Raw genomic sequence first — 19,011 nt, 5'->3', positions numbered from 1 at the left:
GAAGGCATCGGAGTGGTACGCGCTGCCCCGTGGGGAGGGTGCCCGTGGGTCCTGGTGCCATGTGGGTCTGGGGGGGGGGGTATGGGGTGTGTGGGGGGGTGGGTGCAGCACCCCGGCAGCTCTCTTCGGCTGCAGGAGATCTCCCTCGGGAGGGAGCACGCAGGGAGCTGCTGGTCGTTGCTGGGAGATGATGGCTCCCCTGAGGCAGCTGCTGCGCAGCACGTGGGGATGCTCTACGCCAGGCCGGTGGCGTTTGGAAAGAGGGGGGACGCTGGAGGACCCCCCCCAGGTGTGGGGTGGGTGACCACGAGGAAGTAATTTTCTTGCGTGCTCCGTCACTGTGCACCAACCTGCGGTGACACGTGTGCTCGCTGAGCTGCCACCCGTGTGGGCACGGTCCCACCCAAGTCATCCCGGGGAGTGGGGATCCACCGTGGAGGGTGGGGGGGCTGCCGTGGGGGCAGCACCCCTGGCGTGCACGCTCCCCCGGGGGTGCCAGGGCAGCTGCCTGCCTGTGTGAGGATGGTGGTGGTGGTCCCGCAGGACACCCCTTGGCCCCGGGGATGGGATTTGAAGTCACCATCTCACTGTGAACAGGGCTCCGAGCCCCCCCTCGCAGCTAATCCCGCTCCTCTGCCGGCCCCGCGTGACCTTGAGGCACATCACTTGACCTGCGCGTCTCCCTCCATCCATCTAGAAAATTGGGTTTAAAAATGCAGGAATCACCCTGAAAGCCCAGATGCTGCTTTCCAGCTGAGGGAGGAGGCGAGGGCTTCGTTCCGGGGCTGCCCCCTGCCAGGGGATAGGAGGATGTTCTCGGGGAGGGGGGGGGTGGCTGTGGGTACCCCTGAGTGGGCAAGGGGGGACCCGAGCTTGCAGCGGGGGGTGCAGCCTGTCCCCCGTGCTGGGCTGTGGTCGCTGCCCTCCTTGTTTCGTGACAATGGCTGTCTGCTCGCCTTCCCTGCCGGCCTCCATCTGCCACGCTGGTGGCCTTGTCCTCGGAGATCCCTGCCATATCCCGCCCTCGCCGATGCGAGAGGGATGTGTCAGAGCAGATCTCGTCTCTCCTCTCCAGGGAGGAGAGGTCCCCAGGCTCGGGACTTCATGCCTGCTCCCTCAGCCATCCCCACGGCGGGACAGGGATGGGGACGAGCACCTGGGGTGGGGGGTCGGGATGGGATCCCCTCTCTGACCCCTGGGCAGGGCAGCTCTTTGCCATTATCCCTTGGCCGTGGGAGTGGTGTTTGCCCCCACTGCGAGCCGAGGTGCAGCACTATTTCATTCCAAAACCCGCTCTGCCACGGCCACGTTCTTCTCACGAAGCATCTGCAGGAAGGGTCCTGCTTCAGCGAGTGCACCTGAGAAGCTGGATGCCACCAGCTTCACAGAGTCCTGTGTCACCTTATGTCTCTGCTCTCGGGATGGGAGAAGAGGGATGCCCAGACCCTGGCTGAGGGTCTTCCCAGCCTTGGCATCGCCATCCCGGGGAGCCCCGTGGTGGCACCGTCTCTACGTGCAGCAGCTTTCCCTCCTCTCCCTTTGGGATGCTGTTCAACTCCACCTCCGCATCTTGTATTCTTGCCTCCTGGCACGCGGCGTGCTTTTATTTTTCCTGGATCTGCTTGGATGACGAAGCCTGTTGATTACTTGTTTTTCTTTACGAGGCATCCCCCAGCTTCATGTGAGCTCCTGCACCGAACAGGGATTTGGGGTTTTTGTCCCTGCTGCGGCTCCCTGATGTTGACCCCATTTCCAAAACTCAGGTTGAGCCTTGAAACCCCCCTGAACTCGGCTGGGAAAAATCAAGTGGGTTTAAAAATACCTCGTCTGTTTGCGCTCTGTGTCTTCTGGCGTCTGCGGATTGTTTTCAAGCGTTTCCCCACAAATGTGGGGGTGAGAAACACTTCTTTGAATTGAGAGCTGCAGTCTCCATCACTCGTGTGCTTTCAGCAGCCGGGGCTTGGGAGGAAAACCTGGTTGGGGCTGGGAGCGCAGGGTTAGCTGGTTGGGAAGTTGGGGAGACCTAAAGAGGAGTGGGGGGGTCTGAAATCTTTCCCCACTGCTTTCCAGCTGTCTCAAAGCGGGGACAGGAGGGCACGGGGGCCAGTGGCGGGGCGGGTGGCAGCTGGGGAGAGCCAGGGGGCCAGTTAGTGGCCGTGGCTGCCAGTTGGCCGTGCGTGTGGGGAGGTGATGCTCAGCCGTGCGTGCAATTCCCCACCGGCCTCGCGATCAGACACGGGCGCTGCGAGCTGCTGGGGCTGACCTATTTTTCTTGCACCCGGGCGGCCCTGGCCAGGCGTGGGTCCGGCGGAGCCGTTGGCTCGTTCCCCTCCCCGGGGATGTCACCCACTGGTTTGCTGGGGAGTCAGTCAGGGGATCCCGGCGTAGGGGCTGCGAGCGTGACTCCTCGGAGCCCATCCCCGAGGCATCTGGGTGGCCTCTTGGGCGGCGTGCTTCTTCAGCTGGGCAAGCATCAGCATCCCAGGCTCTATTGGGCGTTGAGATGCTGAAAACCAAGATTCCCACCATGGTAGCCGAGGAGCTGGTGGGCTGTGGCAGGCGGGGAGCTTGGGAAGGGGCTGGGGTGTTGGCTCCCCCCCCCCCCGCCTTCTGTGCTGCTGGTGGAAAGCAGGACTGTCCTTTTGAAGGTGGTGAAGTGCTGGGGACCCGCTTGCTCGGGGAAGCGTGTGTCCTTGGATGCTCTTGAGCAGCACGTGACAGCCGCTGTCCCTGCTCGGTGCAGGGGGGCCATGGGCAGGGAGGGGGGGGGGGGTGTTCCCAGCACTGCAGCATAGCCCCCCCCCCCGGATGGGTGCAGAGGGGTCCTGGTAGTTGGGGAGGGCTGACACCATCCCCGCTGACAGGGCGTGAAAGCCTGAGCTCATCGACGATGCAGCGACAGCGAGGGATGGAGAGGTGCAAGAGTGTCGTCAGGGGGGGTAGGAGCAGGGTGCGTGTGTCCCCAGCAATTCCCCCCCTGCCCAGACGGGGGTCCAGGCAGGCACGTGGCCCTGCGGGACCCCCATAACAGGGCCGGCTGCAGCTTCTCACCCCGGCACCCCCCTCCCCTCCCAGTTTAAACAGCCGCCATCCAGCCCCGGTTTGCCGGTGCTGCGGGCACAGAGGGTGCCTGGCTGGTCATCGGGCTGCGCTCCTCCACGGCGGAGCCCCCCGCCCCCCTTCCCACGGGGGCACTCGGTCAGCGAGCCTGGGGGGGGGGGGTGGGGGGGGTGGCGGCACAGCACGGGGCCTCTCGCCGGTACACGCTTGTGCCAGAGCCAAAAATAGCCGGTGATGCTCGGCTCCCGCGGCGGGGAAGCGGTGATGTCACTCGCCGCCAATCACCGGCGGCCCCGAGGAGCAGCGCGGAGGAGTGGGAACGTGCTTCCCCCAGCATCCTTCCCCCAGCATCCTTCCCCCAGCATCCTTCCCCCAGCATCCTTCCCCCCAGCGTCCCCCGTGGAGCAGGCGGTGGCCGCGTGTGCCAGGAAAAGGGGTGGGGGGGTGGGGGGGAAGCTTCCTTAGTGGGGAGGGAGATGGGAGGCTGAACCTTGCGCCTGCAGTTTTGGGGACCCACCCCCCCGCCCTGGGTTTTCCCTCCCTCTCCTTTTCTGCAAGCCGTGCTGGGGATGCAGCTTTGCCGCTGGTGGTGGGAGCGGGATGACGACAGGCTGCAGCTGAGCGGGGAGGCACAGCCGGGGTGGAGCAGTGCCTTCATTTAAGGCTGAGACCAAAGCCCTGCTTAATTACCCCAGCTGGGAGGAGCAGGGTGCCAGACTCGATGCGCAGGGTTTCAGGCCTGGGGCTTTTGGGGACGCCCGAGGACGGGCGGGCTTGGCTTGGAGCATCGCTGCTCCGGGGACTCGGCCAGCCCTGGGATGGCTCCAGCTCCCCGGGCTGGGACACCGGAGCTGCGAGTTGGTGGCCCCTGCACGCTCGGTCCCGCTCGCCGGAGGATGTGGGGGCACAAGCAGGGGTGAAAAAGCAGCCTTTGCCTCGCTGCAGGGATGCAGGGCAGCCCTGATGGTGCTGCTGGGTGGGGAGCAGCACTAGGCGTGCTCTGTGCACCCCGTTCTGCTGAGAGGAGGGGGTCCCCCAAAACCACCTGGGTACCACCCTTGCCCTGGCGTAGGGCTGTGGGGAGCAACCCTATAGCAGTGGGTACTTGATGGTCACCATCCTGAGTCCTGGGGTGGCCCTGGAGCTGAGTGGAGAAGTTTGGGGAACCCCCTTTGTTTTTGGGGTAGGGGAGACCCGGGGGCTGCCCTCAGTGGAGCTGTCGTCTCTGTGGCTTTCCCACGGGTTCCAGTCCTCCAGCTCACACCAATGCTGGGGTCTGGTGGTGGGATCAGCCACAGCTTCTTCCTTCGTCCCCTCACAGGTGCCCTCGGCTCGAGGGAGGAGCCCGAGTTTGTGACCGCTCGCGCTGGCGAGAGCGTGATCCTGGGATGCGACGTGATCCACCCGCTCACGGGGCAGCCCCCTCCCTATGTCGTCGAGTGGTTCAAGTTCGGCGTCCCCATCCCCATCTTCATCAAGTTTGGGTTTTACCCTCCCCATGTCGACCCGGAGTATGCCGGTGAGTCCGAGGGACGAAGGCGGGACGTGCCGGGTCCCGGCTGCGGCGCGGGCTGGGCTGCGCGGCTCCGCTCCTCCGTCGGGAACCAGGCGGGCTCTGCCTCTCGTTGCTCGCTTTCCACCCAGTTGGTTTTAATTAAGCAGCAGCACTAGGAAGCCAGCTGGGCTGTGTGGGATGGGAACGAGCGAGGCAGAGAAACCCAGGGTGATGCGTGGTGGCGGCGGCGGCTGCTGCTGCTGCGCTCCGGAGCAGATGTGAGCCTTGGGGGGAGGAGGCTGGGGGCACGGTGGGGATGGATGGAATCGGGGCCACGTGCCGGGTGGAGGTGGCACGTCGGAGCTGCAGGGCCCGCATGGCTGCTCACCAACGTGCCGGTGGCTTCTGGTGGGGTGTCTGGGCTGGGGACCAGCCCTGAGTGGGGCGGCGTGGTGGGACAGACCTGTTTCCATATGCCGTTCCTGGGAGAGCACCGCCCTGAGGACCTTCCCTGGGTCTTACCTTCCTTCCACGCTCTGCGGGGCTTCCTCGGCCCAAATTTTCCCCCTTGGGAAATCCTGTGGCCGGGAGGATGCCAGCACCTGAGCCTGGGCTGAGCCCTGCCACGCTCAGCTCGTGCTTGAGCGATGCCAGAGCCCAGTGGCAGGGTGGAGGTTTGGACTGCTCTGCTGCTGGTCCAGTTTCCCGAGCTGCGCGCAGGGGTCATCCCCGGGGCCGTGCTGCTTTTTTTGGGAGGCTCCCAGGCCGGGGAAGAGCTTTGGGGCGCGCCGGCTTGCCGGCTGTACCGCCGCCAGCCCCCGGCTGGGAGCAGAAGGCCGGCGTCGCTGCGGGCAGACGCCGCTCGAGGCACCTTGCCTGGCTGTGGCAGCTTGCTCTGCCCTCCTCGCCAGATGGGCAAGCGTGTCACCGGCCGGCTGCGACCGGCAGCACCGCGCCGTGAGGCTCAACCAGTCCCAAAACTGGGGATGGTGGGGCTCTGCCCGGCCCCCCAAACCGCCGCAGCCGCGCGGTGCCCGCACCTCGCCTAAGTGCAGCGATGCTCTGGGGTGGGGGGGCTACCTACACAGGGCTAGGGGCCACCGAGCCAGCGGCTCCCCTCTCCCCGTAGGCCGGGCCAGCCTGCACGACAAAGCCTCCCTGCGCATTGAGCAGGTCCGCTCTGAGGACCAGGGCTGGTACGAGTGCAAAGTGCTCATGCTGGACCAGCAGTACGACACCTTCCACAACGGCAGCTGGGTCCATCTCACGGTCAACGGTGAGCAGGGGCGGGCGGCTGGGGGGCTGGGGTGTCCCCGGGGAGGGGGGCGGGGGGCTTGAGGCAGGTCCCCCTGCCGAGGCGGGTTTCCCTCTGGTTTCTGATGGGCGCTGGACATCAGTGCTATCTGCATCTTGCAGCCAAGCGAGCCCGGAGGCATCCCGGCTGATTGCTCCAGCCAGGGTGTGACTTAAAAGGGGACTAAGTTTTATTAACGATCCTGCAGTTTAATTAGGCTGAGCTTGTTTAAAGGACAGACATCAAGAACTGGGGCTGGGAATGACTCTCCTCTTAACAAACAGATCAGGAAATCAAATCTTTGTTTTCTTGAAATTCAGATTTACTCAAATTACTCTTTCATTTTATTAAGGCTGCGTATTAAACTAATTAGCAAATTGTCATTCTCCACATCAGGAGAGGTCTTTCTCTCTAGCCCGGCAGCAGGGCTGTGCCTCTCCTGCTGCAGTGGGGTGGCTGGAGAGGAGATGTGGGCACTGGCAGCTCCTCCCTGGTCTTGCCTGACCTTGAGCAATTAATTTACCCTTTCCGGGGGGAAGGCTGGGCTGCAGCACAGAGCAGAGCTTCCTAATTGAGCCCAATTAGTGAGTGGGAGCTTTGCAAGCGGGGCTGTGCAGCACACCAGCCCCATCCCTGCCTGCTGAGGAGCTCAGAGGGCTTGGGAAGGAGGGTGAGAGGAGGAGGATGAGGATGGTGCCTGCTTCTCCTCCACCACAGGCACAGATCCTGCAAACCAAACGGCCCAAGGGGCTGGAAGTGGCCATTGGCGCCCCAAGAGCCCTGTCCCACCCTGCACTCACCCCCCCTTTGCAAAATGGGCTGCTTTTGGGGTTTTATGCAGCACGGGGCATGCAGGGGCTTAATAACAAAATAATAACCGTAATCCTCCTGGCCCGAGGAATTGCTTTCAGGGAGAAGGCTGTGGCTTACCCCCAGCGCATTACAACGCTTAATTTTCTTAGGGGAAAATAAAAATCATTTGGGGAGAAACAAAATATAATTCCTTTTTTTCCCTGAGCAGATTAAATTGCCAACCTGTCTTCCTCGAAAGTGGGCTTTAACAACCGCTGGTAATTAGGGGCGGGCTGTAATCCTGCCAGCCTCTTTAATCAGGAAGGAGCCTTTCGATCTGCACTGCGGCGTTTTTCCCATGTTTTGACAATAGCAAGTTAATGTGCAAGTGGGGGGGGACTACGAGGACGACGCACGTGGTGCCGTGCCCTGGAGCTGGTGGGGAGGAGAGGGGCCAGGGCTGGCGTGGAGGGGATGCCCTCGGCGGGTGTCCCCGGGGGGCAGCCCCTGTCTTCCCCATCCCTGCAGCCCCATTTTCCTCCGGGATGGTCCCAGCCGCGCCGCGGGGCCGTGCGGCGTGTCCCCTGTTTGCAGGCACCAGCCTCCCCCCCTCTGTCCCTGGGCCACCCCCTCCCGAAAACCCCCCCAGCGACCACCCGCCAAAGACGGGGTGTGTGTGGGGGTGTCACGGTGGTCTCCCCCTGCCCCACAGCTCCCCCCACTTTCACGGAGACGCCGCCGCAGTACGTAGAGGCGAAGGAAGGCAGCAGCGTCACCTTGACCTGCATGGCGTTCGGGAACCCCAAGCCCATCGTCACCTGGCTGAAAGAAGGAGACCTTTTGGGTGCCAATGGCAAGTACCAGGTAGGTGGGTGGAGGGGTTGGGGGGGGGGGGGGGGGGGCTGCCACAGGGGTGTCCCACTGGTGGGGACGGTATCGCCGGGACCACGGTGGCGGCAGCTCCGCCGTGCCTGGAGCTGGACGTGCTTTCTCAGCACTTCTCTTCGCTGAGATTCCCATTTTTACACCTGCCCCCCCCCGGATCCCTGCTGCTCCCTGAGGACTCATCCTGGGGGCTGGTTGCTGTGCCAGGTCCCAGAGATGGGGTGGGGGCTGCAGCTGGGGACTCGGTGTGCCCGGACAGGGCTGGATGCAGGGCAGAGGTTTGGGCAAGGAGGATTTTTCCACACACCCCCCCCCCCCCCCTCCTCCTCTCCCTGGACCCTCTTTGCATCCCAGAGGCTCCTGGGGAAGAGATTCCCCCCTGAGCTGTAATTGGTAAATCAGGCATTGGAATCAGCGCAGGCACTAATGAGAGTAATTAGGAATCATTTGTTGCTAATTGAAATAGAAGGATGAGGCAGAATGAGGTGGGGAGGGGGGGAAGCCTGGCTGGGAGCAGGGCTCCCTGTGCATGGGGGGGGGGGGGGGGGCTGCTACCCTTTGGAGGGGGGACAGTCCCTCGCCCCTCCTTCCTCCGCTGCGTCCCCGGGGAGGAGTTTGGCCGCTCCTCTTGCAGCTGCGAGGTGGCCCCGTGGGGACGAGCGGAGGGTCTCCCCCTCGTGCCCTGCCCCAGGGGGGGCGGCGGGTCCCTCGGGAGCGGGGGACACTCCGCTGCCCCGTGTGAATCGCGGATGGTGCCGGGGCGCTTGGCAGGAGCGGTTTGGAGTCTGCCGCCTGCCCGTCACTTCTGCGAGAGAGGAATATGTTGAGAGGGTTATTTATTTCTTTTTTTCTTTTTTTTTCTTTCTGTTTTGTTTTTTTTTTTTTTTTTTTTTTCTCTCTTCCCCTTGGCGTGTGTTGGTTTATTAATATCCCAAGTCTTGCAGAGTGGGGAAACCCGCTTCTCATCCGCCTCTAAAAGTGCCGGTAGCTCTCTCCTGTGGGAAGCGGGGAGGGAGGGTGCTGAGTGGGGCTTAGGGTGCGCACCCCCCCTCCTCCCCGGGGGTCCCTGCCCGTGCTCCAGGGTCTTCCCTTGTTGTCCCCAGGTGAGTGACGGGAGCCTGACAGTGCTCTCCGTCAGCCGGGAGGACCGGGGTGCCTACACTTGCCGGGCATACAGCATCCAGGGAGAGGCTGTGCACACCACGCGCCTGCTCGTTCAAGGTAAGAGATCTTCCCTCCCCCCCTGCCAAACCCCTCCAGCTTGTCCCCAGGGGGCTGGCAAGGGTCCCCGTGAGGACAACTCCGTGGATTGTGGGGCCACGGTGCCACCCCGAAACGACCCGGGGCTCGGCGTGGTGCCGACTGCCCCGTTGGCTCCTCATCCCCTTTGTAGGACGGAAGAATGCGTTTAATTGGGGCGCGGCGGTGGCCGTGCCGATGGAAAGCTGGGCCGGTTTTGTTCGGGAAGCGGGGAAAAGATTGAGGCGGTCACAAAGCGCCTCGTCAGATAGCGGTGATGCTTGGCCAGGCCTCCCGCTCCTTGCTCCCTCTTTTATTAAATAAATCTTTAATTAGGTCAACAGCTACCGGCGGAGAGAGGAGCGTGGGGTGTCCTCTGCTCTGCTTTCGCTCTGCGGACGCTTGCTGCTGGCATCTGGCAATTTTGCCTTTTCCCTCCTGGGTTTTTCCCCGCGGGTGATGTGATCCTGGAAACGTGCTTGGGATGAAGGGAGGTGTGAGCTTGGGTGCTCTGGCGGAGATTAGTGGGGGGGGAAAAAGGGTTGGGAATAATGGGGCCACTGTGCTCCTCAAGGTCAGCCCCTGCACCCCGGGATCCCGGGGGATTGGGGCCAGCTCTGCCCCGCAGCCCCCCGCCAGCGATGCTGTGATGGAGCTGAGCCTGAGCAGCCTTTGTGGGGAGAAGCGGACTGGTGGGGGTGACCCTTTTCATGCCTCCCTCCAGGACCTCCTTTCATCGTTTCCCCTCCGGAGAACATCACGGTCAACATCTCCCAGGATGCGCTCTTCACCTGCCAGGCCGAGGCGTACCCCGGGAACCTCACCTACCTGTGGTACTGGGAGGAGGAGAACGTCTACTTCAAGAAGTGAGTTTGCAGCTGGCAGGGCAGAGTGCCCTCCTCTTCCTCCTGCTCCCAGACGCTGCTGGGGCCATCAGCTGGGACCCCGCTCCGGGTCTCCCCGCGAATCCTCTTCCTCCCTTCTTCTCTCTTGCAGCGACCTGAAGTTGAGGGTGCGGATCCTGATCGATGGGACGCTGATCATTTTCCGTGTCAAGCCAGAGGATGCTGGAAAATACACCTGTATCCCCAGCAACAGCCTGGGCCGCTCGCCATCGGCCTCTGCCTACCTGACAGTGCAGTGTGAGTGCGGGCAGCGCAGCCCGACCCCAAGGGATGGGGCTGGGATCGACAGCACCCGTCTCTGTCACCCCGATAGGGTGCTAGGAGGGCTCGGGTGGATGCGACGGCAGCCTTTGGATGAGTGTGCAGTCATCCTGAGCAAAAGGCTGAGAGCATCCCACGGGTGTTTGTAGGGTGTGGGCAACAAGAAAGCAAATAGCCTGAGCATCCTGGGTAGCGCCGCTCGGCTGGGACTGGTTTTTGTCTAGGTGGGCATCTCCCCACCGCCGCTGCCGGCACGCTGTCCTCATCGGCTGCCTCAGGTCGGGCAGGGCAGCACCAGATCAGGGCCCTTGGTCTCCACTACCTGCTTGTGTTTTTTGGTATTTACTACAGTTCCTGCGGCGTGGGTTTTTCGGAGCTCGGTAGCTTTGCGTGTCATATTTTTCAGGCGGTAACTGATCTAAACAAGCAGAGGAGAAGGGGCTGGAGCAGGAGCGTTGCTTCCCACGCTTGTTCTCTCCGGCTCCCCGGGCGGTAATGGGTAGTGTGCCGCCGGCGTCCTGTGGCATTCGACAGTAATGGCCTCAATTGCTGCCGCTCACAATTGCAATATTGCTTTGCTGTAAAAAGCTGCGGCCGTTTTTATTTTATAATGAAAGACAGGCTTGAGCAAAGCGGCCTCGCGGCTTGGGTTTTGAAGGCTGCCTTGGAGCTGCTGCCTGTGGACCCGGTGCTGGTCGGTGGGAAGCCCCACGCCGGCGGGGAGCTGCTGTGAGAAGGGCTGGTGGGTCCAATCCTTTCCCTATGGGGACGGCAGAAGGGGCAGGGGGACGGTGTGACTGGTGCTGTGCCCGGGCAGAGGTGGGATTCGGGGCTCGGGTGTGCCCAGCTGGGCGATGCTTGGGGGAAAGGGTGCAGCCTCAGGGCGTTCAATCTGCCCTGCCGCTAATCCAGGACCACTCGTCGAGGCTGGTAGCTGTAAAAACAGCAGGAAAAAAAAGGCGTTTGGGCAATCTGCCTCTGCAAGGCTTCAGCACGAGGAGGTGTGCTTGGCTTTTTGTGCTGCAGACCCGGTTCCTCCGGAGCAAATTTTTCTCATGTGGGCCGGGGCTGATGCCGTGGGAGGGAGGCCACGGCTCCGGGTCAGTAGTGAGCTGGGCTGGGCCCCCACCAGTGACCTCGCAGTGAAAGGCTCGATCCCATTACCCTCTCCCTTGCTGCCGGAGCCCTTGATTACATTTCCAAAGAGGTGGAGTTAAGCGGAGGAGGGTAAAGCCTGCTCCATCTGCAGCGCTTGGCAATCTGGGTTACGGTGCCATTGCCGGGCGCGTGCGGTTTCGGGGAGCCATTGGGGTTACATATTTCTCCAAGGAGGGAGCAGAGCTCCCAAACTTGGTAGCTTTTGCCCCAAGAAAGCCATAAGGAGGGGGTACCCCGGCATCCTCCGTCCCTTCCTCCTAAATACCTTTCCTCCCAGTTTTGCGTTTTTGCATCAGCGGCGCAGGGATGCTGCACCCCGAAAAAATGCATTCATCCCTTAATGCAGCGTAAGCCCCATCAGGATTTTCCCATAACCTCATGCTGCCGGTGTCTAGACAAGATTGTAGAAATACTCGCTCTTCTTATTAAAGGTAACTTTTTTTAAAAAAGCTTCTTATTAAAGAAAGTCTAGATTCTCTCCAACCCACTCGCACTTAATTAAAAAGCTCTTAGAAGCACTGTTAATGACACATTCTAGACTGGAGGATTGCGAGACGCCTCTCTGCGTGGGTGGTGCAGCACGGGGAGGGGGTTAGGTATGTATTTTAAGCTTTCTGCATCCTGTTGGAAAGGGTGGAGGTGGCTGATGCTCAACGCGACCCAGCCTCGATGAGGCACGAGCTGCGAGTACAAACAGATAGGAGGTAAAGAGCTCCCAGCAGCCCGGCTGCGGATCCCTTCTCCCATCTCTGTTGCTGCAGTTGGTGTGTTTTAAGGCCCGGGAGATGCAATAGTTTGCAGTGCTGGTGTACAAAACCAAAAAAAAAGGGGTGGCTTGCCGGGTGTGCACGGCACACCGCATGCATTCCACAGGCTGAGTGCGACGGAGCAGCTCGGGCTTCAGCAGGACGCAAGTCGGTGTGGATGTGGGGGCAGGCATATTTAGTGTTTCTTCTTAAATGCAACTTTTAATGAGCCCCAGGTAGGAAGCCTCCCAGAAATGCCAGGTATTACAGCGGATTTCTGTGCAGCAAGCCTGGAGATAAGAGCCTGCGGGAGCCAAGGTGGTGTTTGGGTTTGGAATTCATTATCAAAGCGATGTAGATCCCCTGAAGCCAGGTGGTGGGGGGAGAGATGGGATCTTTCCCCGTGTTAACATGGTGCTGCTGCTCTCCCAGATCCTGCCCGCGTGGTGAACATGCCCCCTGTCATCTACGTTCCCATCGGGATACACGGGTACATCCGCTGCCCGGTCGAGGCAGAGCCCCCGGTCACGCTGGTCAAGTGGAACAAAGACGGACGTCCCCTGCGCATCGAGAAGGTAACGGAGTCCCCCGGGGAGGGACGCGTGGGGGCACCGAGGGGTTCGGACCCTCGTGTCCTCTGGGAATGCCAGAGAGCATCATCGGGCACCCTGCCCGTCGGGAGAGAGGAGGCCCCGTGGGTGGGATGATGCTGCTTTTCCTTATCAGCTGTGGGCAGAGTTAATTCAGGTTCTTCTGTGGAGCCCCGGGCGCCTGTAGACACTCTGTCTGCATCTCCCAGATCTAATGCCTGCTTCCCTCTAAAGTCACCTCCTGATGGCTCTGGGGTTTTTTAATTTTTTTTTATTTTTTCCAATGGCAACTGATGGTTAAAAGTCCCTTTTAACAAGTCTCCATCTTCCTATAATCATGGTTTGATAGTCTGAGCAAGGATATAAGACATTAAATATTTAAAGAAATCGCTTGGTATTTTAAATGTTTTGCTTAAATATTAACGATCTAAAGTTTTTAATTCCATTTAAACCTATTGGTGCTGTGGGTTCCTGGTCCTCGGTGCCCTCAGCCCCTGGGGTGGAGTTGTCTCCTTGGTGCCACTGGGACAAGGTTTACTTAGGGTGTGATAGATTCTGATGTTAAATCGGAAAGGATGTAGGGAAGAGAGGAACTGGAAGATAAACCTGTGTGTCGTCGGGTGTATGCAGAGCAGGGCAACCCTTCCCGGGAGGGCTGCATTTGGACAGGCTGATCTTGCCCCCGTTTCATCTCTGCAGTTGAGGAGATGGCTTGGATGCTGGGAATTGAATCGGGCATCTCCCAGGGGTGTGACAGCTGCCGTGGGTGTAGGTGGGGGGCTTGGCTGAAGGGAAAACAATAAGCTGTGGAGGGGTGTAGGGTAAATCAGCTCCCTCCTTCTCACTGCCACAGTATTCTGGCTGGAACCTGCTGGAAGACGGGTCGATCCGGATAGAGGAGGCAACCGAAGATGCTCTCGGCACTTACACCTGTGTGCCTTATAACGCCCTGGGTACGATGGGCCAGTCTCCCCCTGCCCGACTGGTACTGAAGGTAACTTGCCTGCTAAAATCCTTGTTCTGCAGCCGGCATACTTGCCGTGAGTTGTGGCCTCTCGTGCCAAGAAGAGCTGCGAGCAGGGTTGTGTGGGGTGCTGGAGTCCCAGGCCAGGCGGTGGGAACACGTGCGTGCTTGGCCGAGGTACCTCACGCTGTAGTTAGGCTTTTTTAACGTGGTTTTTGCAATGTGCATGTTGTGGAAGGCAGCAGCCACGGGTTTTGGCACGGGCTGGGCCACAGCCGGTGTATGATGAGTAGGAGGCTTTGGTAGCACTGGTACTTTGAGGAAACGTGTCCCTGGGATGGCCTTTTTGCCAACGAAACACTTAGCCCTGCTGTCCTGGGCTTGGCTTCACGGAAGATTTTAATAAATGGATGATTGGGAGCATCTCTAGAGCTCATGTGCTCTTGCTGCGTGCGGAGCCCAAGGGGCACTGGGCTGGGAGCTGCTGCCTCCTCCTTCCCTGAGCAAAAAGTCCCGTGCTTGCGAGCGGCGATGATTCATGGTCTCTCGCTGAGGTTCACATAATAATGCTTTGTGCATCACAGACACACGCGTCCGCTAAGACGGCTGCAGAGTCGATGAAATCAGGTTGATGTCTGATGTGATGTGGGTAGTTTTTTGGTTTGTTTTTTTTTGTTTTTTTTTTTTTTTTTTTCCCTCCCCCTGTTGCCTTTCTTAAAACTTAAGATGCCCTGGTGCAGCGGCTCTTCAGAGAAAACTTCCCTCTGGGTATATAATTTGGTGTAGAGTAGAGCCTCCTTGGCGCACGCTCTCCGCTGCGGCTTCCCTTGCAATGCCTCGCCCTTACGCAGACTGGTGATTCATTTTTGTTGGAAAAGGGCTGATTTTGGTGGTGGGGAGCGGCTTGCTCGCGGTGGGAGTTGGTGGGCTGATGATGCTCCTTGCCTTTCCCCTTGGCTGCAGGACCCCCCCTATTTCACGGTGCTACCAGGCTGGGAGTACAGACAGGAGGCAGGGAGGGAGCTGTTGATTCCTTGCGCTGCCGCCGGAGACCCTTTTCCCATCATCGCCTGGAGAAAGGTACCCGGCCTGCCAGACAAATCTGCAGTGCCTTTGGCTTTTGGTGAATATTGCAGACAGAGAAGCCACACTCTGTCCCGGTAAGAACAAAACTGCAGGTACAGCTGCTTCGCTTCGGGCTGAGCCACTGCCGTCCTGTCCCGCAGGTGGGTGGGGGAAGCCCGGCTTATGGCCACCGAGGACTTTAATCCCGTGAAACCGTCACGGCGGCATCTGCAAAGCTGAGCACTGCCCCGGCCCCCCCCCCCCCCCCCACCATCCTCTTCCTCGCCAGCGCTGCCCACGGGACACCCTCCTCCTCGCCTGCCTGCGAGGTGGTCACCGGCAGGACACGTGGCGGGAGGGGACGTGCTGCTGGAGCGTGTCCGGGGAGGGGGGGGGTTCTCGTGGCTGTGTTCCAGCAAGGGGCTGGACAGTCAGCTGCCCCGTGACTTCAAACACCCTGGGAAAGAAGCTCTTTTTAATGATACCTGACTGGGCGTAATGATTTCAGGATGTCCCTTTCTGTAGAGCAGGGTAGGATCTGGCGTGGTGGCACAGTCTGGGAGCAACCGGGCTTTCCAGCCCTCCTCCAGCCTTCCCTTCCCTTCCCACCTTCATGGCTCCCCTAGGAAGCCACTGTGCAGGGGACCTCCTGGGCTCTTTGCCCACCTGTCAGGATCTTCTCCCCAAGCCTCCTGTCCCCTCCTTAGGGCTCCAGAGAGTGAGCGGGGACCCTGTGTTGTCACCCAGTGGGCACCATCCTCGGTCCCTGTCGTGTGAGGCGCTGGATCTCTTTGAGTTCCTTTCACCAACATGAGGAGGACCACGACTTGCACAGGTTGCAAGTGACCTACCTAAAACTTGTTGGTCGTTTGGTCTTTTTCTCCATCTTCTTTTTCTTTCCCCCCCACTTCCCCCATACTTATTCAGGTTTCTTTTCGACCCCTCTTGTGCCTTCTGGCGGTCCTCCTCATGTCGCAACTCTGGGCTTATCCCCCCCTGACTCCAGTCGGGGCTGGCTTGGGCTGGGCTCAGTTTCCCTCGCTCTCCATCAGCCCGCCAGCGCTGACCGGTCTCTTGAAGGACTCCTGAAGACTTGGGCTTGGCACTGGTAACCCCACGTGCCCTCAGCTCATGGTGTCGAACCGTGGGGTCCCAGTGTCGATCGGCAGAGACCCCTGCGTGAAGGGACAGCTGAAGAGGACTCAGGGCAACGCGGGATTTGCACACCTGTGGTTGATGGGCGAAAACATGAATTGTTACAAGACCCATCTTGCCGCTTGGCTTGACTGCTCCTGGGCACCTCCACGCACGCCATCTTCCCGTGTCCCCGTGGGGCCTTTGCTGCCCGAATCTCTGCCGTGAAGGGTCCTGCCTCTCCTCTGCTGCTGGCTGAGGGGCAGTTTGGGCATCTCCTGGGGCAGGTGGTGCCTTCCCCCACCTGGGAGGGTGTTTGCTGAGGGTGGCTGGTGCCCCATCCTCCGCAGCAGTTTCAGCTTCGGATGCTGGAGGTTGAGCCCTGGCGCAGGGCTCGGTGTCCGTGCGAGTGCCGTGGGGTTTTCCCGCTCGTGTGTGAGTGCTGAGCATCAGCCTCCCTGACGCCTGCCTCTCGCGTTGCCCCGCCAGGTCCTCTCGAAAACGGGGGAACCGGCTGCCATGCCACGACCGGAGAGACCAGATCCCTTGCCGGTGGCCGGCGGTGTCCCCTGGGCCGTGCAGGTAGCTTAGTGACCCCGCTGCCACCTCGCCCTGCCCCGCAACCCGCTTCTGAGTCGTTTTTTTTTTTTTTTTTTTTTTTTTTTTCCTCTCTTTGCCCCTGCTCCTTGCCCAAGGTAGGGAAGCCCAGCAGGAGCAAGCACAACACGCTGCCCGGCGGCACCCTGCAGATCCGCTCCCTCGGCAAGGACGACCACGGCGAGTGGGAGTGCGTCGCCACCAACATCGTCGCAAGCATTACTGCCAGCACCCACCTTACCGTCGTAGGTACGGGCCGGCCGGGGGGGGGACGGGTCCCTGGATGGAGCCCCCCGGGCAGCGTGTGGGCAAGGCAGAAGATGGGGATGCTTCCCATGAGGCGCAGTGTCTCCTTTAAATGTTATTTACTGGTGGAGCCGCCTTCTTCCGCTCCGTTATTTTGGCTGCCTGCGGACACTGCTCCTCTCCTGCTGCTATTTCTCGCAGAAATTCCAGGTGGCCTTTGCGTGGTGCAAGAGGAGTCCCCTCAAGTCGTAGCTGGGAGCAGCCCCCGTGCCCTTGCGGGCCAGCGCGGGGTCTCGCTCCCCTTTAACCCATTCCCTCCCTCTCCGCAGGCACAAGCCCTCACGCCCCGACCGGCGTGCACGTTGTGGTCGCCATGACCTCTGCCAACGTCTCCTGGGAGCCTGGCTACGACGGTGGATATGAGCAGACTTTCTCAGTTTGGTACGGCCCTCTGTGAGTCATCCTGGCATGCTTTGCTCTCTGCTTCTTTTCCTTCCTAGCCGACCCGAGCTCCGAGCAGCCGAGGGGGAGGAGGGTGGCGAGGGTGGTGTGCCCATCTCTGTGCCCGTGGGCATTACAGGGCTCCCGTTCGGTGCCTCAGAGGGATGGGTGGTGGTGGGATCATGTAGTTCCCGTGTTTCCTCTCCCTTCTGCGCCAGCCAGCATCTCCGTCTGCCCCAGCAGGTTTTATTCTGCTTGTGGTACAAGGGAGACGCTTTGCATTCGTGTAACTTTGCCTCTGGCATCTAATTTCAAGATAAACTGTTTATGACGCTGAACAGCCAGAGAGAGGGTGGAAAATACAACCTTTATAGAGGGTGTCCTGGAAGAGCTGTGACTAAGCAGAACTGATCTCTCCTTGCTCTGTGACTCCCTGGAGGTGGTTAAATCCCAGCTGAGTTCACGATCATCCCCGTGAGATGCCGGCTGGGTCTGAGCCTCCTGGGGCTTTGCTCCCCTCGCTCCTGTGCCAGCCTGCACTACCCAGCACCCAAAACCAGTGGGTGCATCCCACTTCAGCCCTGCCGGCTTTCCCCCAGGGCATGGAAGGGCGAAATGTAGCTGCAGTGAGGTCGGGGTTTTTGTTAGGCTCTGCATTTGCTCTTGTCTTCCTTTTCTGAAGAGCTGTCCTCGGAAACATGGAGGGGATGACACCTTCCCTTCCCAGGCCTGGGCTGGCATTCTTCAGCCTTTCTCTTTGCTCTCTCTTTTCTTCCTTGCCTTAATTTGCACCGATGGAGACTGCTGATAAAGTGTAGATGGGGTAGATGCTGCCTGCAGTGATTTCTGCTCTGCTCCAGCCCGAGGCTGGGCAGCCCGTCGGGAGACAGAAAGAAGGAGGAATGGAGCGAGCAGAGGGGAAAAACGAGGGAGAGAGAGGGGTGGGGCGCGGACATTGCTCTGATAAAAACGTCCTTGGTCACCTTGGAGGGAGGTGACAGCGGCTGCTGCCAGGTTCTGCCTCCTCGAGGCTCTTCCAGACTCACAACGGGAGAGGAGCCAGCGGCAGGGAAGGGCGTTTGCACCAAGCCTGGCTTGGGGGGGATGTACAGGGACCGGCAGGCAGAGACCCTGCCTGTCGGGTGTGAGCCCTGGGGGTCTGGGACGGTGCTGGGTCCCCTCGTGCCGCCCGGCGAGCTGCCCACCCGTGCGTTTTCCTCCCCGCTCTGCCTGCGGGACGCTCAAGCGAAACGTGGCTTTGCCTCCTGCGGAGTTCCTCCTCTCCTCCCGCTTCTGCGGTTGTCGATGCTGGAAATGCAAACCCCCGCTCCCCAGGGACCCCAGCCACCCCAACGCCCCCCCCCCCGGGAGCCATTAATGCTGCGTTTACTCTCGGCTCTGAGCCCCTTGCTGCCCGCAGCAGCGCCGGGGAGAAGGGATGCCAAGGCCGGTGGGGTTAAATGCCCGGGGGGTCCCGGGAGCCGTAGTCCCGGCCGGAGCCGCGGTGATTCGGCCGCTCGGTTTGGTGGAGGCACGCTGCACGTGCATGGCTCTCCGCCGACTTGCTTGTTTTCCATAGCTTGCTGCTGCTTCTCCTGCCTCACCTTTTGCTCCCTTTGCAGCGGCGTTATCTTTGCTCCATCTTTTACTTCCCACTCGGTGGATTTACCCGGCTGTATGGCAGTGGCCACAGCAATGCCCGCTTCCCTACGCAGGAGACGTTATTTACACGAATCCTTCCCAAATCCTCTGCGGACACCACCGAAACCTGCAGCCGGGGGGGGCTGGGCCTCCCTAGAGCACCTCTCTAACACGAGTGCCGATACTTGCAATAACGTTGTGGCGTGGTGACGCTGCTTCGGGACGTGGGGTTGTGGCTTGTGGAGGTGGCTGCACGCTCACGTGTGCTGGGGTCGCACTGGGACAGCTCTGGGAGGTTTTTTTTTGCCCCGGGCTTGTGGGTTAGACCGCAGCAGCAAAGTGGCCTGTGCTCCCCTCGAGTGCCTCTGCTGTGCTGCCAAACCTTAAGTTATGCCCAGGGCTGTGCTGGCAGCCCCCAGCTTGTGCAAATAACGGCAAAAAAGGTGATTTAGTTAAATGTCTCTTGTGGGATTGCATGTACAGGGATACAGCTGGGGG

The 19,011-nt window shown here is 60.5% G+C and overlaps 1 protein-coding gene across 7 annotated transcripts in view; it reads left to right on the top strand.

The window, feature by feature from the left end:
• IGSF9B (immunoglobulin superfamily member 9B) overlaps positions 1-19,011 on the top strand; it is a 43,478-nt gene that overhangs the window by 3,287 nt on the left and 21,180 nt on the right. For 4 of the 7 annotated variants that reach the window (XM_042800567.1, XM_042800566.1, XM_042800571.1 and 1 more), the window contains exons 2-13: positions 4,382-4,579; positions 5,685-5,831; positions 7,354-7,505; positions 8,630-8,747; positions 9,490-9,631; positions 9,762-9,907; positions 12,268-12,410; positions 13,279-13,419; positions 14,353-14,469; positions 16,078-16,170; positions 16,284-16,434; positions 16,761-16,884. In XM_042800567.1, the coding sequence (XP_042656501.1) occupies positions 4,382-4,579; positions 5,685-5,831; positions 7,354-7,505; positions 8,630-8,747; positions 9,490-9,631; positions 9,762-9,907; positions 12,268-12,410; positions 13,279-13,419; positions 14,353-14,469; positions 16,078-16,170; positions 16,284-16,434; positions 16,761-16,884 (1,672 nt within the window). The remainder of the gene's footprint in view (positions 1-4,381; positions 4,580-5,684; positions 5,832-7,353; positions 7,506-8,629; positions 8,748-9,489; positions 9,632-9,761; positions 9,908-12,267; positions 12,411-13,278; positions 13,420-14,352; positions 14,470-16,077; positions 16,171-16,283; positions 16,435-16,760; positions 16,885-19,011) is intronic. The other 3 variants (XM_042800568.1, XM_042800570.1, XM_042800569.1) reach the window with 3 other exon arrangements.

Source organism: Tyto alba, unplaced genomic scaffold, assembly GCF_018691265.1.
Source record: "Tyto alba isolate M040663 unplaced genomic scaffold, T.alba_DEE_v4.0 Super-Scaffold_32, whole genome shotgun sequence".
NCBI classification, from domain to species: Eukaryota; Metazoa; Chordata; class Aves; order Strigiformes; family Tytonidae; genus Tyto; species Tyto alba.
Note: the sequence above shows the minus strand (reverse complement) of the source record. Positions and strands in the feature narration are given on the sequence as shown.